General features: G+C 36.9%; 1 protein-coding gene across 1 annotated transcript in view; it reads right to left on the reverse strand.

Annotated features, from left to right (window-relative positions):
- The window catches only part of LOC121423724 (spliceosome-associated protein CWC27 homolog), a 63,298-nt gene that overhangs the window by 24,372 nt on the left and 19,651 nt on the right, over positions 1–19,275 (reverse strand). Inside the window, exons 2-10 of the mRNA XM_041619160.1 lie at positions 17,115–17,324; positions 16,262–16,405; positions 15,064–15,162; positions 14,255–14,352; positions 13,365–13,517; positions 12,193–12,438; positions 9,945–10,066; positions 7,957–8,066; positions 4,148–4,311 (exon numbers count right to left, since the gene is read on the reverse strand). Of these exons, the coding sequence (XP_041475094.1) occupies positions 4,148–4,311; positions 7,957–8,066; positions 9,945–10,066; positions 12,193–12,438; positions 13,365–13,517; positions 14,255–14,352; positions 15,064–15,162; positions 16,262–16,405; positions 17,115–17,324 (1,346 nt within the window). The remainder of the gene's footprint in view (positions 1–4,147; positions 4,312–7,956; positions 8,067–9,944; positions 10,067–12,192; positions 12,439–13,364; positions 13,518–14,254; positions 14,353–15,063; positions 15,163–16,261; positions 16,406–17,114; positions 17,325–19,275) is intronic.

Here is a 19,275-nt window from a genome sequence, read left to right on the forward strand (position 1 = left end):
GTATTTTATTATACTTGAAATATTTTAATTTTCTCATTATTGTCCAGAGAAAGAATTTTATTTCTTCCTGAACATGTGGAATTACCATTCTTTAACATTTATTGGTTCAGTCAAGTTGGTCCTTATTGTCAATCTGTAAAAATTAAAATATTTTATACTTCAAACAATAACAAAAATAGTGAGCGAGGAACATCATTGGTTTTCTCGTTTGCATGTGACTAAATTGTGCATATAACTGATTCATGAAAAGTAAGCAAAACTTTTCATAAAATGTCGTAGCTTTCTTATTTAACATCCAATTTTGATGAAATTTTCAGCATTATTCTTGTCTGATTTTTCTCTATTGATTTAAATCAACGATTTTCTGAGGTGGACTTGACCTTTAATATTAAATCAGAATGATCATACAAACATACATGTAAGTTGGCAAAAAAGAGGAGAATCGGATTAAAATCATAGTTCAAAGATAAAAGAAATAGTTTGATAATAATATTTCAATGTCAATAGCTACAGGTAGAAAAAAAAAAACATGTGCATATTCTTTAACTCTAGAAATAAAGAATTATTCAACATGACATAAATGTTCAGACAAGGTTGAACAAATAATCGATCAGCACCTTGTCTCATGATTAAGACGAAAAAAAAGAAACATCTCACCAGGGACAATTAATCAAGCAATACGGAGAGTCAAAATAAAACCAACCAATTACTGGTCCCATTCACACTCCATATATTTCACCGTTTAATTAACCCCAAATTCATGTAATGTACAAGTGAATATGTACCTCGCCACACTGTGACAGGCTTTGGAGTTTATGCTAGAAAAACAGAAAATAACGACAATCTCTGTTCACATAAAAATCTTCCTCATCAAAATTGGCACGAGAAAACGAAAAAAATTACTAATGATTTTGATCATGTTATAGTTGTATGGGCAAGCGAGATGTGATTGAGAAAATGAAAATAAATGAAACTACTGGAATTGGCTTCAAGTTTTTTTTTCCATCAAAATTCAAAATATCATTCGGATGATGTGGTCTTAGATTGCTAGGAACTGTTTTTGGGGGGGGCTTTTTTTTCTACCATGTGTCCATGGTATATGTACAATGATTTATAGAACCTTACAAGAATGTTTATAACTAGTCATTATTAATATCTCCACATTAAAGAATCATAAATACAAAATTTTGGTAGTTTTCAGTTTCAATGCTGTCTTCAAATAGGAAACAGATATGGGTGCTTTAAGACTCCCCCTATTGGATGGCAGTGGAAGAAACATCATCTAGTGTTTTTGACTCTTGCCTTGCAGGAAGAGGGCAGTGGGTTTGAATCCTAGCCAAGGTACATGTATTAATTTTCTTCTGCAAGAAATTCATCAATATCAAGTTGCACTCCACCCAGGTGAGGTTAATGATTATTGGTTACCGGCAAATGGGAATTCCTCAAAAATCTATGAGCAGCATGAGTAGCCTAGAATGCTTTTCACACTGCACTTTTTTTCCTTAACCCTGGGAAATTGGTGGGGCTAAGGGGGGGGGTCTTAGCCCCACCAATTTTCAGGGGATAAGCTTAGCCCACTTCGTTATCACACAACGTTTTAGCAAAGTGGGCTGGCACGGTAAATAGTACGGTACTATCTGGCCCTGCAAAATGCAAGGTTAGCAGGCTTATTGTGGTGCTAGCACTAGATGCAGTGTGAAAATGAAACAGGGCTAAGCATTAGCCAATCACAGAAGTTGGATTGCACGTTAATCACGCTCTGTATGGTAAAATCATCAATATTCATGAGCTGAGGAATAGTCCGGGGTTAAGGCATTAACCCCAGCTGAGCAGATAGTATGGGGTTAAGAAAGACAGTGTGAATCTAACAAAAGATAGTATGGGTTAAGGATAGTCCGGGGTTAAGGAAATGCAGTGTGAAAAGCATATAGTATAGCTTGGTTCTATAGGAGTGTCTCTATTAATGAGGTAGATGTGCAGTATGAATACCCTATTTTGTAATTAATTTGATCATCATCATTATCATAATCATCATCTTCCTTCTCCTCCTCCTAATCATTAATATCATCATTATCATCATCAACGTCGTCATCATCATCTTCACCATCGTCGTCGTCATCATTGTCATCATCGTCATTACCAGACTTTGGTCTAAGCTGCTAAAACAGCTCCCTGTCTGAATGACCCCTCAGAGCTCTTAATGACAGGTGTAAACCTATCCTAGATGACCCGAAGAACAGGGTCGGAGGGAACCTGAGTCAGACAAAGAGTTCCTATTGACCTATATTCTGTTCCTAATTACCTGATTTTACTTTCTTATTACATGAGAATTAAAACTAATCACTTCGTTTTAAAAAATCATTATCCCATTCCCACTTCCGATGGTATTCTTTGAGAGAGGGTGGGAAACTTTATTTTTTATAATCCTCTGCGATCTGGGCCTTCTAACACAAAGCTTAGCGATCGATCATAATCCTGATCTGTATGACTGATCACACACCATAATACATGTAATTGATCATAACAATAACCCTAAAATCAATCGCTATTTATATCATCTGGGAGTCTTTGAATGCTCACTCTCTACGACATGATCGATCGATTACAGCATATTGACTGCTCATGGCTGGAACACTCCCCATGGAGTGAAGTTTGTGCATACATCATATGTAGGCAATCCAGAATCCAATGACAGGGGTGACAGTTCATGAAAAGCACTGATATGGCTGATAAAACCAGAATATAATTCATTAAAGATTTTACAGAGCCTTTCCTCAATTCATTTTTTTTTCTAAAGAGTTCTCCAGATTAGAAAGAATAGAAAGAAAAACAGGCTTTAGTGATTCCAATAATATGTAACTCCTAAGAGTGGTTAAACTTAAAAATTTATGAGATTTCTAACATTTATTGTATGCATATCAAATACATGCACATGTATCCTCAAAAGATCTTCTGTAGCTTGTGAACATACTGATGTGAACACCAGCCAGGCAGGATGCCACCAGTCAGGTATCTAACAAAAACCAATGCCACATTTATCCACAGCATACCCGGCATCTTTCCCTCTGCAATACCCCACTTTCTCCACAGAAAAAAAAATAATGGGAGATCGAGGAACCTGCTGTGAAATCCTGCACTCATGGTTAACTGTTGTTTACCGTTGAAATTAACCGTTATCATAAACTTTGTTCTTAAGATTGTGGATGAAGTCGATGTTGGCCTTGAGGCCACATTTTGCTGGCCTTGGCCCGAATAATGTGTACAAAGTCAACGGGATGTTTTTGTAATTGGTCTCATGACTTGGAACTACTGGCCTTGACTAGATCTAGATCCCTAGTAAAGATTCCCATGAAAGTATGCTCAGCATTTGGAGGGTTAAGAAGACAAAACAGTGATCTCCAGGGGGACAAGTGCTTGAGTGATCTCTCCTCTAGATGAGAGGTGTTCAATGCTAGTAGGGGATCTTATAAGGGGAGGGGGGTTGTCCTCAGGGGCATTTCATGTTACGCCAATGGCAAATTGCCAATAGGTCTGCATCCACTTTGTATACAATCTGTTTGGTCGCATCTCACACATTCTAATTCTATGTCTACAACCGGCCCAGATACTAACCATTTTGTCTAGTTTCCATAATAGGCTATACCCATGCCACCCAACTCCACTTGGTCCAACCACTTGGTCTATATCGTTAGATGCACTGCTAATGAACCAAATTTTCTTTGACAAATTTTTTTTTTAAAGTAGAAATAAGACCGATTGGACATATGAACAAATAAGAATTAGACTTTGTGGGTATGAGACCAAGGGGGTGTTTCACAAAGATTTAAGTATGACTTATAGTCGCACTTAAATGCCGCGTACGGTATGAAAGGATTGACTGCATTGGTCAGATTGTCTCAAGAGGATGCGCACTAATGCGTATCTATCAATGAGATCGCGCGTTGCATATCTTGTACGCGTCAGCATTTAAGTGCGACTTAAGTCATACTTAAATCTTTGTGAAACACCCCCCAAGTGTAGTGTAGACTAAATGGCAATTAGACTAAATTGATAGTCGACCAAATGGGTTAAACCCAAGTGGCGTTAGACCGTTTGAGAAGTAGACCAACTGCTTGTAGACCATGTGAATATAAACCACATCACTTACCAATCATCTCCTTCCTCTTCCTCTCCTTCCTCCTTCATCTCTTCTTCCCCTTCCCTGTATTCTCCTTCCTCCTTCTCTTCTTCTTCTTCCTTCTCTGGTTCCGGTTTCTTACTCAAGATGGCTGAATGCAGTTTGTTCTGGAACTTGGCCAACAATGCCAATGTCTGTAAGGGCATTGCAATGAAATCCATTTAAAAAAAGAAATGAAACTATGCTACTGGTGTCCACCAAATGTGACATTTGGTGGGCATCAGTCGCATAGGTACAACTTTTCAATATTCATTCAAAAGTAGAAAATATGCATAGGAAATCTGAGGTATTTAGCTGCCTGACTTGCTTTACAGTAATAAGTACATGAGTATATACTGTATCAAGCTTTGATCAACCTAATTGCCATAATTTGACTGTTAGGACCAAATGTAAATATCCCAATGTTACTTGAACAATGTGTCAATGTAACAACATTATACACTACTTTGCCTAATAAACTTCATTTTAAAAACACAGTTTAATAGGTAAAAAATTTCAAATGAAGTATATGGTCTCATACAAATGTTAAGCCAACAAACAGATAAAGGTAGAGTATAATAAGTGTTAAATTATGCTAAATGTCACAATTTATGCCCAAACATAATATGCAGCCTACAATCACATCAATCCCATAAGCATGAACTGAGCAAAAACAAGTTTTATCAACCACACACAACTGAGACTTTAAATATGTTTGTTCACACTTAAACCTTTGTACATTTTATTGGTTCCCAATGTATAAAACTATATATGAGTACATGTACATACAACTTCCCATAAATGGTAATTGTCATGTTACCATGACAGATTTGATTGCATGGTTACAATCATTTGTAACTTTTATACAATGAAACCTAAACATTCCATCAGATTGAGATATAGGCCTGAAGTGATGGTAACCATGGTTGATTTTAAATAGAGCTACACATACAAGCCTCAAAATATAAAGTCATGTACATGTACATTCAAACCATAAAAATAATAATAGGCATTTATATAGCGCCATCTATCTAGAAATATTCTCCGAGGCGAGTTGTTATTATTATTTTTATAAAAATGATAATAATAGGCATTTATATAGCGCCATCTATCTAGAAATATTCTCCGAGGCGAGTTGTTATTATTATTTTTACCCCGGCTTTAGCTCGAGCTGCCTTTCAGCACTCATGCATTCAAGGAATTAATCCTGCCGGGTACCCATTCACCTCACCTGGGTCGAGTGCAGCATAATGTGGATAAATTTCTTGCTGAAGGAAATTACGCCATGGCTGGGATTCGAACCCACGACCCTCTGTTTCAAAGTCAGAAGATTTATCCACTGGGCCACAACGCTCCACAACCATACCCATCTCCTCAACCTTTACTTATAATTTCCATGTCTTGTATATCATCCTGCACATGTGTATTTGTTATCTACAATCTATGTACCTGTACAATCAACAATTTCTAAATTTACAACAACATCCTACAATACATTCCACAAGTATTTCAGATATTGTGAAGTTCTATCACTGTTAAACCAGAGGGATAAGTTCATAGAGAAGCTCAAATATCTTGTAAGTCAACAAATTCAAGTGCACTTCCTGCTTAGGAGAACATTCTTGGCTAATGTTGAAATGACTTCAGTATTTTTGAAACCATGTATTACATTTCCAGATGTGTGTGTTGTTTTTGAAGTATGTTAGCTGGGTTCAAGTTCGTGTAGAATGGGTCAATATACTCTAAAGCTTTTTTTTTAATTTCCATTTTATCTCTCAGAGCACCAGAGTCAAGTTCAAGGCTTTACATGACTGCTATTTCCTGCAAGAACATTTCTTGGCATATACATCTCTTTTAAGGGTAAATTGATCTAATCAAAGGTACATGTAGGTGGATATTCAGCATTCCACTGCCAATGAACTTGTTTTAAAGTTGCGAATCTGAATTACAAAATCGAAACAACGCAAATTATTTTAAAGAGGAAGTGAACTGTGTGTGGTCTCTCATTGACTGTGTGTTATAAATACATAGTCTTAAAATATGCGTTTTCAGATATCTACTAATACTACAGAGAATATATTGACCTATAATTGTATTTGTATAGAGAAACTAAAATGTTTTGAGTGGAAAAGTAATTGTTTTGCAACTTGGTAACAAAATGATTGCAGTATAAATGTAGTGACTAGTTAAATAGCATGTTATCCTTAAAGTGGGTTTATATTACTAGACTACACTAGCATTACAGGTCAGGAAACTGGCCAGTTATGAGTAGTTGAGGACTCGAGATGGCGCTATTGGTTGGTATCTGCTTTAAATCTAATATGAATGGTTGCTTGATTTAATTCACTTTTCTCTAATAGATATAATACAAGAAAGGATGAAAAGATGTGTTTTTCCTATAATGCTGCGATTATCCTTGTTATGGGGGGCTGTGGTGGATGTTTTTCCCCAGAATTGTTAAGAGGACTGTTTCATGAAGCCATACATGAACAATCAATATAACAATCCATTGTATTCTTTGTACATGACTTGCTACAGACTTAAGGTTCTTATCAATCATACAATTGATTGTGTATTCAATGTTACAGGGTCCATCCATGTCTACATTGTCCATGTACGTATATTGCACATATATAAAAATACATGTAAATGGATGCCCTATTTCTCTTCACTCTTGTTGATAATAATAATAATTGTAAATTTATATTGCGCAATTTCTATTTGGATATACTCAACTGCGCATTACAATACATAACAGATAAGCAGAAAAACAATTATTAACAGGATACGCAAAAATTTAGTTCACTAAATTAATCGAAGAAAAATAAATAAAGATTAATTATTTCTACAAAATACATAATCAAAAACATGAAAAAGTGACTTCTTATTAAAAACTATCTTGAAAGAGGTGGGATTTCAGTTTGGTTTTAAATAAGTTGACAGAGGATGCATTTCTTATTGAGGAAGGGAGACTATTCCAGAGTTTGGGTGCAGCACTGATAAAGGCACGGTCACCTAGTGTGATCTTTGTTTTACATGTTGGGAGACTGAGGAGCATTGTGTCATGGGAACTACGAAGCCTGTAAGACTGGGTGGGTGATTTTAATTTAAGGAGTTCACTGAGATAGGTGGGGGCCATGTCATGTAGTATCTTATATGTTAGGAGCATTATTTTGAATTTGATTCGCTGACGTACTGGAAGCCAATGTAGATCGTTGAGTAGGGGCCTTACATGGGAAAATTTGGGGGAATTACAAATGAGTCTGGCACATGCATCTACAAAGCAAATGGCTGGATATAAGTGGAATTTATTCTCAACTTCTATTAATACAATATCTATATTTTAGGGACACAAAACTTGTAAAATTGCAGTATTTCAAGGGATGAAAACCATATTTTTGATGTAAAAACAGTATTTGCACATTTTGCCCAAAAGACATATATACGGCACAACTTTGGATAAAAGGTGTTTTAAGTCGAATTTACTCTCAGGTTTTTTCAATACAATGCCTGTATTTCAGGGACACATTTTAAAAATGTATAAAATACTTGCAAAAAGATATGCCAACTAGTTGAGGAAATAGCAACATTTACAAACATGTAGTAGATAACGAAATGTAAGTTGCCATGCTGACAAAAGACCCGACATAGCAAGATAAAATATAATACCATGCTGATTTAATCAGGCTATTAATTCACTTTGCAAGATGAAATATCTTGTTATCATCTTGTCAAGTAGATGACACTTTAAGCCTCTGTAAGAACAGAGAGCAGTTAGCATCGCAGTTATTTACACTCACCTGTTCTTCCCTACTAGAGCCCTTCTTGGCCATCGACTTTCTCATCGCTTTGAACTTTTTCTTCTGGGCATGAAACTCATCCAGTTCATCTCCCTTGCCTGACATTTCATCTGAAGTAAACAAACAATGCAAACATCAGGGGAGTGTTTCATCAACATTTTCCTCCGACAAATTGTCGGATCTGACAACCTTCCTTGATTTTGATTGGCTGACAAGCAATGTTACTATGGTTACTGTCTGAAAAAGCAGGACCAGATGAGCTATTAACTCAAGTTGCCACTCCATACCCGGGTGATAATTCATTTGGGTAAATAAATGATTGGTCTACACCCTACATCCCTATTCAGACTTGGCCCATTTTGTCTATTTCCATTTATACCCTTTTTACACAAGATTTTCTTAGCCCGGACTATCGCTAACCCCGTACTATTTTTTTCCCTTTCACACATGCCAAATTGTTATTGCTAACCCCGGATAAGCAATGCTTGCTTTTCACACACGAAACTCGCTAACCCCGGACTAGTGGTTTTTGTCGATCATTCGTAGTACAAGTACTTCACTCGTACCTTTTTACGCACGGTAAAATTTCCATAACCCCATACTATAGGTGGGCTAAATTGCCATTTAGCCCCACCTATAGTACTTAGACTTTCGTAGCGATTTAAGCTTTCTTCTCACATATCTATTACTTTTACGCGTTTCCCTACTATCGCAATTGCAGCAATGTGGAATAACCCTGCTTTTTTTGCAGGGCCAAATAATCCCGTACTAAGGTGGGGTTAGCCCACTTTGCAAAAATGCTGTGTAAAAAGAAAGTGGGCTAAGCTTAACCCCGTACTATAGGTGGGGCTAAATGGCAATTTAGCCCCACCTATAGTATGGGGTAAGGAAATTTTAGCCTGTGTAAAAAGGGTATCAGTCTAACACCGCTCAGTCATATATGATAGATGAACCGTTAATGAAAATGTTTTTTTTATTTTACAAAGTGAAAAATAATAAGCAAACAAAGAGGAAATTCTCAATTATTTGAATACTAGCTTTCTGCACAGCATTTACATTCCTTATTGTCTATTTTCTATATATATATATTATTTTTTTAAAATTAACTCAGTTGCTTAAGGATAAAAACCAGAGGTGTTTCACAAACGTTAAGGTGATACTTTAATTCAAACTTGAATTAAGTTGTGTGAAAACCAGGGGGTCTTTTACAAAGATTTGCACCTGAGTTCCAGTTAGAGTACACTGGCGAAGGCGGGGAAGGGGGGGGTCTTGTCTTAAAGATCTTTGTGACTTGAATTCACACTTAAATTCCCAGTCACAGTAACTCCAGTGGGTGCTTCACAAAGATTTATGTGTGATTTATATTCACACTAAATTCCTAGTCACACATAAACACCAGGGGGTTTTCACAAGGATTCAAGTGTGACAAAATTCACACTTTTCACACTTAAATCAGACCTGCCAACCTCTGGGAATGAAAAATGTATTCTGTGATAAAAAAAATGTATTTTTCTCCCCAAAAAAGTGTATTTCATAATAAAATGCTTGGCGCACTCGCTCATCGCGGCGCTCAAGCTGCATGCAAGCTAAAATGCGCACTGCTCTTGCAAATGAAAAAAAACATTGAAACACGTGTATATCTTCACCCTGGTTTCAACAAAATGATTGAAAAAACAAGTTACTGGAAATTACATTGATCTGATAACCATATTTGTGTACGTTTCATGAAATAGAGACATATAGAGATGATTTTCCTCAATAAATTACGATTTTGTAAAAAAAAATTAAAAAAAAAAATATTTTTTAAAGAAAAAATGTACTGCCATATTTTAGTTGCAAAAATTTACTAAATACACCTAAAACGTACTGGTTGGCAGGTCTGTTAAATGCCCAGTTACGTTAACTCAAGGGGGAGTTTCACAAAGATGTAAGAATGACTCAGATTCGAACTTCAAATTCCTAGTTATGTGAAGAATGAATGAATATACCTTTCTTTGGTTCATCTCTCTTTATTTCAGCCTGTTCTTGATTGGATTCCTGCTTTTGTTTTCTTTTTCTACTATCTCGTAACTCTTCCTTCAGCTTTCTTGATTCTTCTTGCAGTTCTTCCCTGTGGAAAGAAATGAAAAAATAAAAGCACTATTCCTTCCAAGGTCTTTGTAATGACATTATACACCAATAACTTGAATAGACTTTGCCAAATATGGTTCTCCATGGGTTTTTTTTCGCATAATTTCAAGTTAATTTGAGCAAAAATATGTATCGTGCATTAAACAAAGTTTGTCAAATCTCAAACTGTTTCCACTTTCTTAATGCATCTCCGATTTCTGTCACAAACTGCATGTATCATCATTCTATTTTGTCATTATTCTCATCTCTCACAGACCACTTTATGACCAAGGTTGAATTACCTTTTAACCTTCACAGAAATGCATTAATACCATTAAAAAACAATCTATAAGGTAGCATAAAACACATTTTGTAGGGGTAAAGGGCTCGCACATATCAATAAGAAAGAAAACTGCAATTTGGTCTACACCCAATGGCCCGTATTCTGAAGTCAGGTTTAACTTAGACCACGGTCTAACTCTGTGCTAAAATTATGGGAAGCCAAAAGAGTCAAAATTTTTACTATTAAAGTTGTATGTGTTTTATGTTTGCTGTGCTCTTTTCTGATTCATCGATGGTGAAGACAATCATCTTTTTATACTTCCTTGACAATTAAGAATGTTTTGAGAGCCAAACGAGCTGAAATATGATATCTCTACTGTGAGTGTTTTATGTAACAATTTGCCATCCATACCTAAACCACAATTTTAAAGCTAAGTTTAAGTTAAACCCGACGTCAGAATACGGGCCAATTTGTCTACTTTGCATACCATATCTAATCCGAGTTTGTCTACAATCAGTACCAGCCACAGAGAAACGTTGTTAGCGCTACCGATGTGTTAACAGGCCCCTGTTAAAACTGGTAATGACACAGCCATGCCTAATGTCACAACAACATGTATTTACATCTGGCATCAATATCTGACATCATCATCCAAAGATTGGGCAAACTGTTAGTGCTAACAACGTTTCTGTGTGGCTGGTACAAATCATCTACTAATCATTTGGTCTAATTGATATTTAGCCCATTCAAACCTGCTAACCTTAAAGGGATGGTCCGGGCTGAGAATATTTATATCTTAATACATAGAGTAGAATTCACTGAGCAAAATGCCAAAAATTTCATCAAAATCGGATAACAAATAATAAAGTTATTGAAGTTTAAAGTTTAGCAATATTTTGCGAAAACAGTCGTCATGAATATACATTAGGTGGGCTGATGATGTCACATCTCCACTTTTCGTTTTCTTATGTTGTTACATAAAATCATATTTTTTTTCATTATTTCATACTTGTGTGAATAATGTCTCCCTTATAATGAAATAAGTTGCAGCAATAAATATCTAATACACTAAATCAGTTGTCAATCCAATTTTTCTAGTTCTTGGAGGAAAAAATTTGAATAAACCTAATTTCATATAATAAAATACAGAAGAACAAGTGGAGATGTGACATCATCAGCCCACCTAATGAATATTCATGACGACTGTTTTCACACAATATTGCTAAACTTTAAAATTCAATAACTTTGTTATTTGTTATCCGATTTTGATGAAATTTTCGGCATTTTGCTCAGTGAATACTACTCATTTATTAAGCTGTATATACTTTCATCCCAGACCATGCATTTTGCTCAGTGAATACTACTCATTTATTAAGCTGTATATACTTTCAGCCCAGACCATCCCTTTAATTGTGAAAAAAATCTATTCTTGATCTCTTTTTTATTCTATTTTTAAGTCTTGGTTTAAGACTATCTGAGAATTAGACCAACTGCCTGTAGGGAAAGTGAATGCATAAACCCAATGGCCCGTATTCTGAAGTCAGGCTTAACTTAAACTCAGGTTTAAAGTTGTGGTTTAAGTACGAGAAGCCAAAAGTATCAAAGTATTTTATTAAGTTGAACATTCTTATGTTTACTGTGCTCTTTCCTGATTCATCGATGGTGAAGACAATAATCTATTTATACTTCCTAAACAATTATGATTTGAGAGCCAAATGAGCTGAAACATGATATCTCTACCGTTGGTGATTTATGTAACAATCGGCTATCTATACTTAAACCACAACTTTAAACCTGAGTGTAAGTTAAACCTGACTTCAGAATACGGGCCCAATAAGACTTGCTTTCTTGATAATGGTTTCTCCTCTGTCGGCGGCTCCTTGACCATATCCTCCGGCTTCTTTTTCTCCTTTGTGAGTTTCGAGCGAATCTTGTCAGTCATTTCCTTCTTCTTGTCATTTGCTTCTTTCTTCTTATCCCGTCTCCTTCTCTCATGCTCTTCTCTCTCCTCCTCCTCCTCTTCATCACCTTCATCATCGGATTCTAGATGCTTGGGATGCAATCTCTCCTCTGGAGATGATTTCTCTTCTCTGAAAAAATAATCATGAATGAAATAAACACCACCCATAGAAATACCAAAAATCTCAACAAATGGAAAAATCGTTTTTGTAGTATAACCCTACCTATTGCCATGGAGGGGAAATTTTCCCACTATCTCCAGCAAAGGACCTGGGTTGATTAACTTGATTGTCCCTTCTCTCTTTCATTATGAAATATAGGTATGTACAGTCAATATTGCATAAGTCAACCTTCTAGGAGGTGAATAATTGCATATTGAATTCAAAGCAATTTTTCAGACCCAAATATGCAAAGTACACTGTATGTTAGAATTACATCTTCTATCCTTCTATTTTTGTCCCAGAGGAATGGATTTCTGTAGTCCCAAGATATTTGACTCTCGCAGATTCATCTGTACTTTAAAAAGTGTCAATAGGTATTTTGGTGCATTGTTTCCTCTCTTTTAAACAGACAAAATTATTTTTCTTTCTTGATTCAATAAAAACAAATTTTGAAAACAAACATTGAGTTATACAAACAAATTCCAAATGTAGAATATTATTTTAAACAATTGTTGGATCAGAAAATCTAATGAATTCATGTATTTTTCTGTTACAAATTCTCAAAATGAATTTTACACAAAATATACAGGTTTTTATTGCATAAAAGGGGGAAAAAAGAAAAGAGACCAACTGCTCCAAAAGAACACTTTTCTTTTCTCCCTTGGTCTTTATAGACAAATTTTTGGTATATTATGAATAATACACCTGGTGGGTGTTTCATAAAGCTGTTCGTAAGTTAAGAGCGACTTTAAGAACGACTGGTGATCCTTTCTTGTGGGAAATGGGATATTCATTGGCGAAGGTTTAGCGCATAAGAAAGGATCACCAGTCGTTCTTAAAGTCGCTCTTATCTTACGAACATCTTTATGAAACACCTACCTGGGATAACGACTTACCTTTCTATCTCGACTGCTGGGACTGAGCTCAGATTGGGATCCTTCACCAAGTCATGCATGCTCTTGCTTTTGTTCTTCATCGATTGACTGGCTACCACGGTTTCCTCTTCATCCTCTTCTGCCTCTTCCCCGAACGAAAGAAGGCTGAAGTTTCTGATGATAGACAGAAGGAAGGTGGAGCGTTGTGGCCCAGTGGATTAGTCTTCGGACTTTGAAACAGAGGGTCGTGGGCTCGAATCCCAGCCATGGCGTAATTTCCTTCAGCAAGAAACTGATCCACAATGTGCTGCACTCAACCCAGGTGAGGTAAATGGGTACCGGTAGGAAGTAATTCCTTAAAAAGCTGTGTGCGCTATGAACGCCTAGCTTAGCCGGGTAATATAGGAGCGCCTTGAGCACCTAACAAGGTGGATATGTGCGCAATATAAATACCCTATATTATTATTATTATTAAGGAAAGGTAAATTTATTAAAAAGACAAAAGTTTTTCTCAAGCTTGGTAGCTAGGCTTCAAAACACTGCATACTGTCACCCCAGCTTTAGTACAACTACCCCCCTGAGGTGCTCAAGCATCAAAGGAATTCTTTCCTCTCAGGCACGCTATCACACACCTGGGTGGAGAGTGGCAAATGTAGACAAATGCCTTGCCAAAGGATGCGAGTGAAGCGGTGGGATTCGATTTCCTGACTTTGTGGTTCAAAGCCTGGAGACTTAAATACACTGAGCCACAACACCTATATCAATGATAAATAAGATAAATGTAGTAGATGCTCAAAGCACTTACTATAATTGCAATAATACAAATCATATTATGTTTCAATATATCTGTACTACATTGTTATTAAAAAAAAATTGATAAAGAAACATGCACGTAATTTCTCTGGACTTACTTTGTGGCCTTCGATTTGCTTTTTGACTTCTTTTCTTCCTTCTCATGTCTCTTCTTCAGCTGCCGGGGTATGATGTCATCAAATGGATTAGCAAGGACCTGACCAAAAAAATATATACAAACAAACTTGTTTGTCTTGGAGGCTGTTTCATGAAGAGTTGTGTTTATTAGCAGCTCACAAAATCAAACGCAAGTTCCAAATATTCACTTCTAACTGGTTGAGAGCTACTTGTGTTTAATTTGTGAGCAGCGTTTAATTTTTTTTTTAGTCATGTCTGATCATGATTAGCCTGCAACACGCCCAAGGAGACTATTTCACAAGCCAAAAGCCATTTGCAAAGTTACAATGACTTTACAAATGGCAGAAACAGGCTCTAATGGTGTATAGTTCAGAATTAAAGCATCAACATGCGACTTACATAAGCATGAATTCAATACTGGCTTAAACAATTATTGGATTTGTTTTATGATTGTTTTTTACTGCATAAAGCAGCCGAGGTGATGAACTTGCAAAGAAGAAGTGTCATCAGGCATCTGGTTGGCATGTAGATTTGTCAAACATATTTCTTGTCCAATCATGCATTTTCTGAGGCAATTCACCAATTGATACATGTATTTCATCTCATCTGTTGTCTTTTGAATAAATCATATCTACTATAGTGTTTAGACGACATTCACTAATTTGCTCTCAGTCAATCATATTCAAGGATTTGACGCAGCCTATACCAATAGTCAGCAAACATAACCAACTACTTGATTCATAAGATGCTCCCCTGGAAGAGTATTCTATCAAAGGAACATTACACTAACCTGAGTGGCTTTTATCTTGGGAGGATAAACCGGTCTATCGTCCGCTCCAATGTCCACTTCACCAAGCTTCACTGCATTGTATATCGTATTGCCTGCAATCTGTCAAGGAAGAGGGAAGAACCATCAATCATGAACCAAAAAGTAATTATTATATTAAGATGGTCCCATGTACATGTTCTTCCCAATCAGGTGCAGCGCAAAACCCCAATTTGCATCTCATTAAAGGAGAATGAAACCTTTTGAACAAGATAGATTTTGTGAAAACAGAAAAAACAAAGAAACAGATCAACAAAAGTTTGAGCAAAATCAGACACATCATGAGAAAGTTATTAGCATTTGAATATTGCAATCACTAATGCTACGGAGATCCTTAAATTGGCAATGCGACAGAGATGTGTGATGTCACTTGTGAACAACTCTCCCCATTACTTTAGTATATATTTCACTTAAATTGCCTCTTTTATGACATCAATCAGTAGATCATGTGTTCTTTCTATAAGAGGACATGTAATACAGATTTTTAAAGAATACATCATGGATAAAGAGTTTGTATCACCACAAGAGAAAGCAGAGACATTTTGGGGGTATTTTATAGTCCATCAAAGGGAAAGTTGTTCACATGTGACATCACACATCCTTATCGCATTGCCAATGGGAGGATCTCCATATCAATAGTGATTGCAATACTCAAATGTTCATAACTTTCTTATTTGTCTGATTTTTTTCAAACTTTCTTTGTTCTTATTCTTTGATTTTTCTGTTTCGACACAAGCCTACCTTATTCTAAAGGTTTCATTCCCCTTAATAACCCTTGTATTTTTAATTCCCAATGAACATGTAGGACTGCAGTGAGGACTAATGTAAAGGAAGCAATGGACAGAACCAGTAACAATCATTTTCAACATTGGCATTGGAGTATATTTTTTTCACATACCTGTACCGCAAAATTATATTACACAAGATTTATAGGGATATACAATTGATATTTTCCGGTCAAAATCATAGTATTTAATTTGACGCTGGTTCAGAAAAAAAGGTTAATTTTAGGTGAGTTTGTGAACCTTAGATCTGTCATTATCGGATTTAAGTAACCTCCTCCGAAATTCCACATTTTTTTATACAGATTTATGTATCCTCATCAGTGATATATGAACATGATTAAAAAAAACCCAAATCACATACGTATATTGTCACTCACCTTTCCAAATATGGTGTGTTTTCCTTGGAGATGCACACAAGGACCAAGAGTGATGAAAAATTGACTACCATTGTCATGTGGTCCAGCATTTGCCATGGCAACAAGACCTCTCCTCACAAATCTTAATCTGGAGTGAAATTCATCCTGTGGGCAAATACATGTATAATGGGCAATACATCTTAACCAGTATTTGAATCAATAATTACAATGTACAGTGATATACCCAATCAGCATCAGTATTGCTAGCAAAATTTGTTCAATACACAGACAGGGGTGTGAGTGGTCACAAAAAAAATCTGAAAAAGATCAAGAGTGTTGATGAAGTCTGAAATAGAAAGAGATCTCATACTTTTTGTACAGAGGAAAGCCAAAAATAAACTGAAATTAAGCTGAAAATCAAAACGACCTGCTTTTCCTTCTTCTTTCACTCCTTTATCTCTCATCTCCTATCCATATTTTCTTCCTACTTTTTTCAAATCTTCATTTCCTTTATTTCCTCCCTTCCACTACCAATCTCCATCTTCTCCTCTCCTCTTATTTCTTCTCATCTTCTCCCCTATCCTCCTCTTCTCTCATCCTCCTCCAGCTCTTCTCCTCTTCATCCTACTCCTCCTCGACTCCTCCATTCCCCTTCTTTTCTCTGTTCTCTTCCCCTCATATCCACCTATTCCTTTGCCTGTTGCCCTGTTCCCTCTTCTCCTCTTCTCTCTTCTCTTTCTTCTTTCTCCTTTTCTCTTTCTTCTATTCCTCTCCTCCTGCCTCCCCTAGTTTCCCATCCTTTCCTCTCCCCTCCTCTAATATCCAACTATCTTCTTTTACTATTATCATCCCCCGATATGCCCCCATCACTCACCCTGAATGGATGGCCGTAGATGGACTCTCCCCCTTCACCCGTTCCTGTGGGGTCCCCTCCTTGCGCCATGAAGTTCCTGATGATGCGATGGAAGATGGTGCCATCGTAGTAGCCTTCCATGCAGAGCTGGACAAAGTTCCTGCATGCCTTGGGTGCCTCTTTGGACCACAGCTCTATGTCTAACTCTCCACATGATGTCTTGAGGAGAACCTGGTGAATCAGTTTCAACAAAAAAAAAATTAGTTGAATAAAATCAGTAAAAAAAAATCAGCAGAGATTAGAAGAAGTATTTGGAACAAAGTCAGGGTTCCCAGCTTTTCAATAAAACATAATTCCCTGATTTTTTCCTGATGAAGTTTAAACATTCCCTGATAATTATTTAAACCCATTCCCAGTTTTGCATGTTTTCTAAGTTGTTACAGTGAGTTACATGTATTTTCAGTGTAAAAAGTAATGTGAAACTAATATTACCACAATTACAAGTAATTCAATGGATGTTGTTTTAATATGTGTAGTAATTGGGCTATGTACTTATAGTAGCCTTTATGTATATGTGTATAAGTCTATGTATTGATCTATGTTCATGTATGTATTAAGTCTGTGTGTGCTGTGTGTAGGCGAGGAGCACTCCTGATTGGAGGAGCTTTTATATGCTCCTATGCCTGCTACGTACGTGTGTGCGTTGCACAGCACGTACACAAGCTGGTGCTGACAGATTGGATCCAGACACCACAGAGAGAAGACCCCGAGACGCCATCGAGTGAGGATATCCCAGGAGCTCCCCACTCAGCGCCGTGGTCTGTCATTAGAAGTCTAGAAGAAACCTGTAGTCTGTTATCTACCGTGTGGCATCGTCTGTGCAAGTGCCAGGTGAGTATATTGTTGTCGCTGTCTTGTACCGTCGAAGTAACCCATTTCAGAGATGCCAAGTTCAAAGACCAGCTATGCGTGAGATTTTCTGTGAATCTGAGTGAGATCACAGACATTGTTCACAATGTATATGGGGATAGGCTGTGATAGTTGCGTGAGACAGAGATTTGAGGGGATGAACAAGAGTCCAAAATGCTTGAGTCTCACGCATAATGCGTGAGACTTGGTAGCTCTGCCATTTGTGATTCGTGAGTTTTAACCCTTGTCAGTGTCGTACTTGTAATAACCAACCATTCGGTCGTCCCGTACATTGTATATGTGTATGTCTCATGCCATTACAGTAAACCCACTCGCCATCACATCTTATATTTGTACTTCATTTGCAACAAAATATAACAATATCAATATTTCGCTGCCGATTTCAAAACAACACATGTGGATGTGATATGCACGAGGTACCGGCTGACCTCACGTGCATGCGATGTATTGAAATCGGCAGCGAAACATTGATACGTGTATGGAACTTCATGTTGGCTCTAAATCACCAAATTGAGACTGAGAAGCATGGAGAAGAAGTGAAACTTTGTGTAAAGACTATTAGTTTTGTTTTTAAAGATTGTGATTTTGCAGGAATTTTATATATTTCCCCCATAAAATCCCACCTTTTGTCACTTGGAATATCAGATCAAGTTCACAGTCTCGAAGTTTGGGTAGGTGGAGCGTAGTGTAGCAGTAGTGAAGTTAGGCAGGACAACAAGAATTTCAAAATGTGTTTGTTGTCCCCAAGAATGATATCAAAAAATTTCTTAATATCTAATTTGTCATGTGAAACCACTTAAAACTTACGTAAAATTCATTTAAACTGCAAAAAGAGCAATTTCATGGCACCAACATGGGTTGAAAAAGTCATAGACATCGCGGGTCCCTGTTAATGCACTGTCCTTACTATCGATAATTTAAACGATCACGATGTGCTCGCTAAATGCGCGCGCCCGTCGGCGTCTGCTAGCCGTCCTCTGCTGTGACTCTCAAATAGCCCCGCATGTGCGATTTTTAGTCAGATCGTCCCATATGCTGTTTTTCATGTTAGTACATAGATGCGTGCGCGTTTTTTGCGGACGCAGATCATGTACCCATCTCCGTCATCTGCTACGGCTCTCTATATCAGTCCCAACTTGTGAAATGTGTTTTCTGGTGTATTTTCATTTGGTCTACATGCAATTTGCCCACTTGTCATTTGGTCTAATGCCAAATGGGCTAAACCCATTTGGTCTACTAAATTGCCATTTGG

The sequence above is a fragment of the Lytechinus variegatus genome, chromosome 11 (assembly GCF_018143015.1).
Source record: "Lytechinus variegatus isolate NC3 chromosome 11, Lvar_3.0, whole genome shotgun sequence".
Lineage (NCBI taxonomy): Eukaryota > Metazoa > Echinodermata > Echinoidea > Temnopleuroida > Toxopneustidae > Lytechinus > Lytechinus variegatus.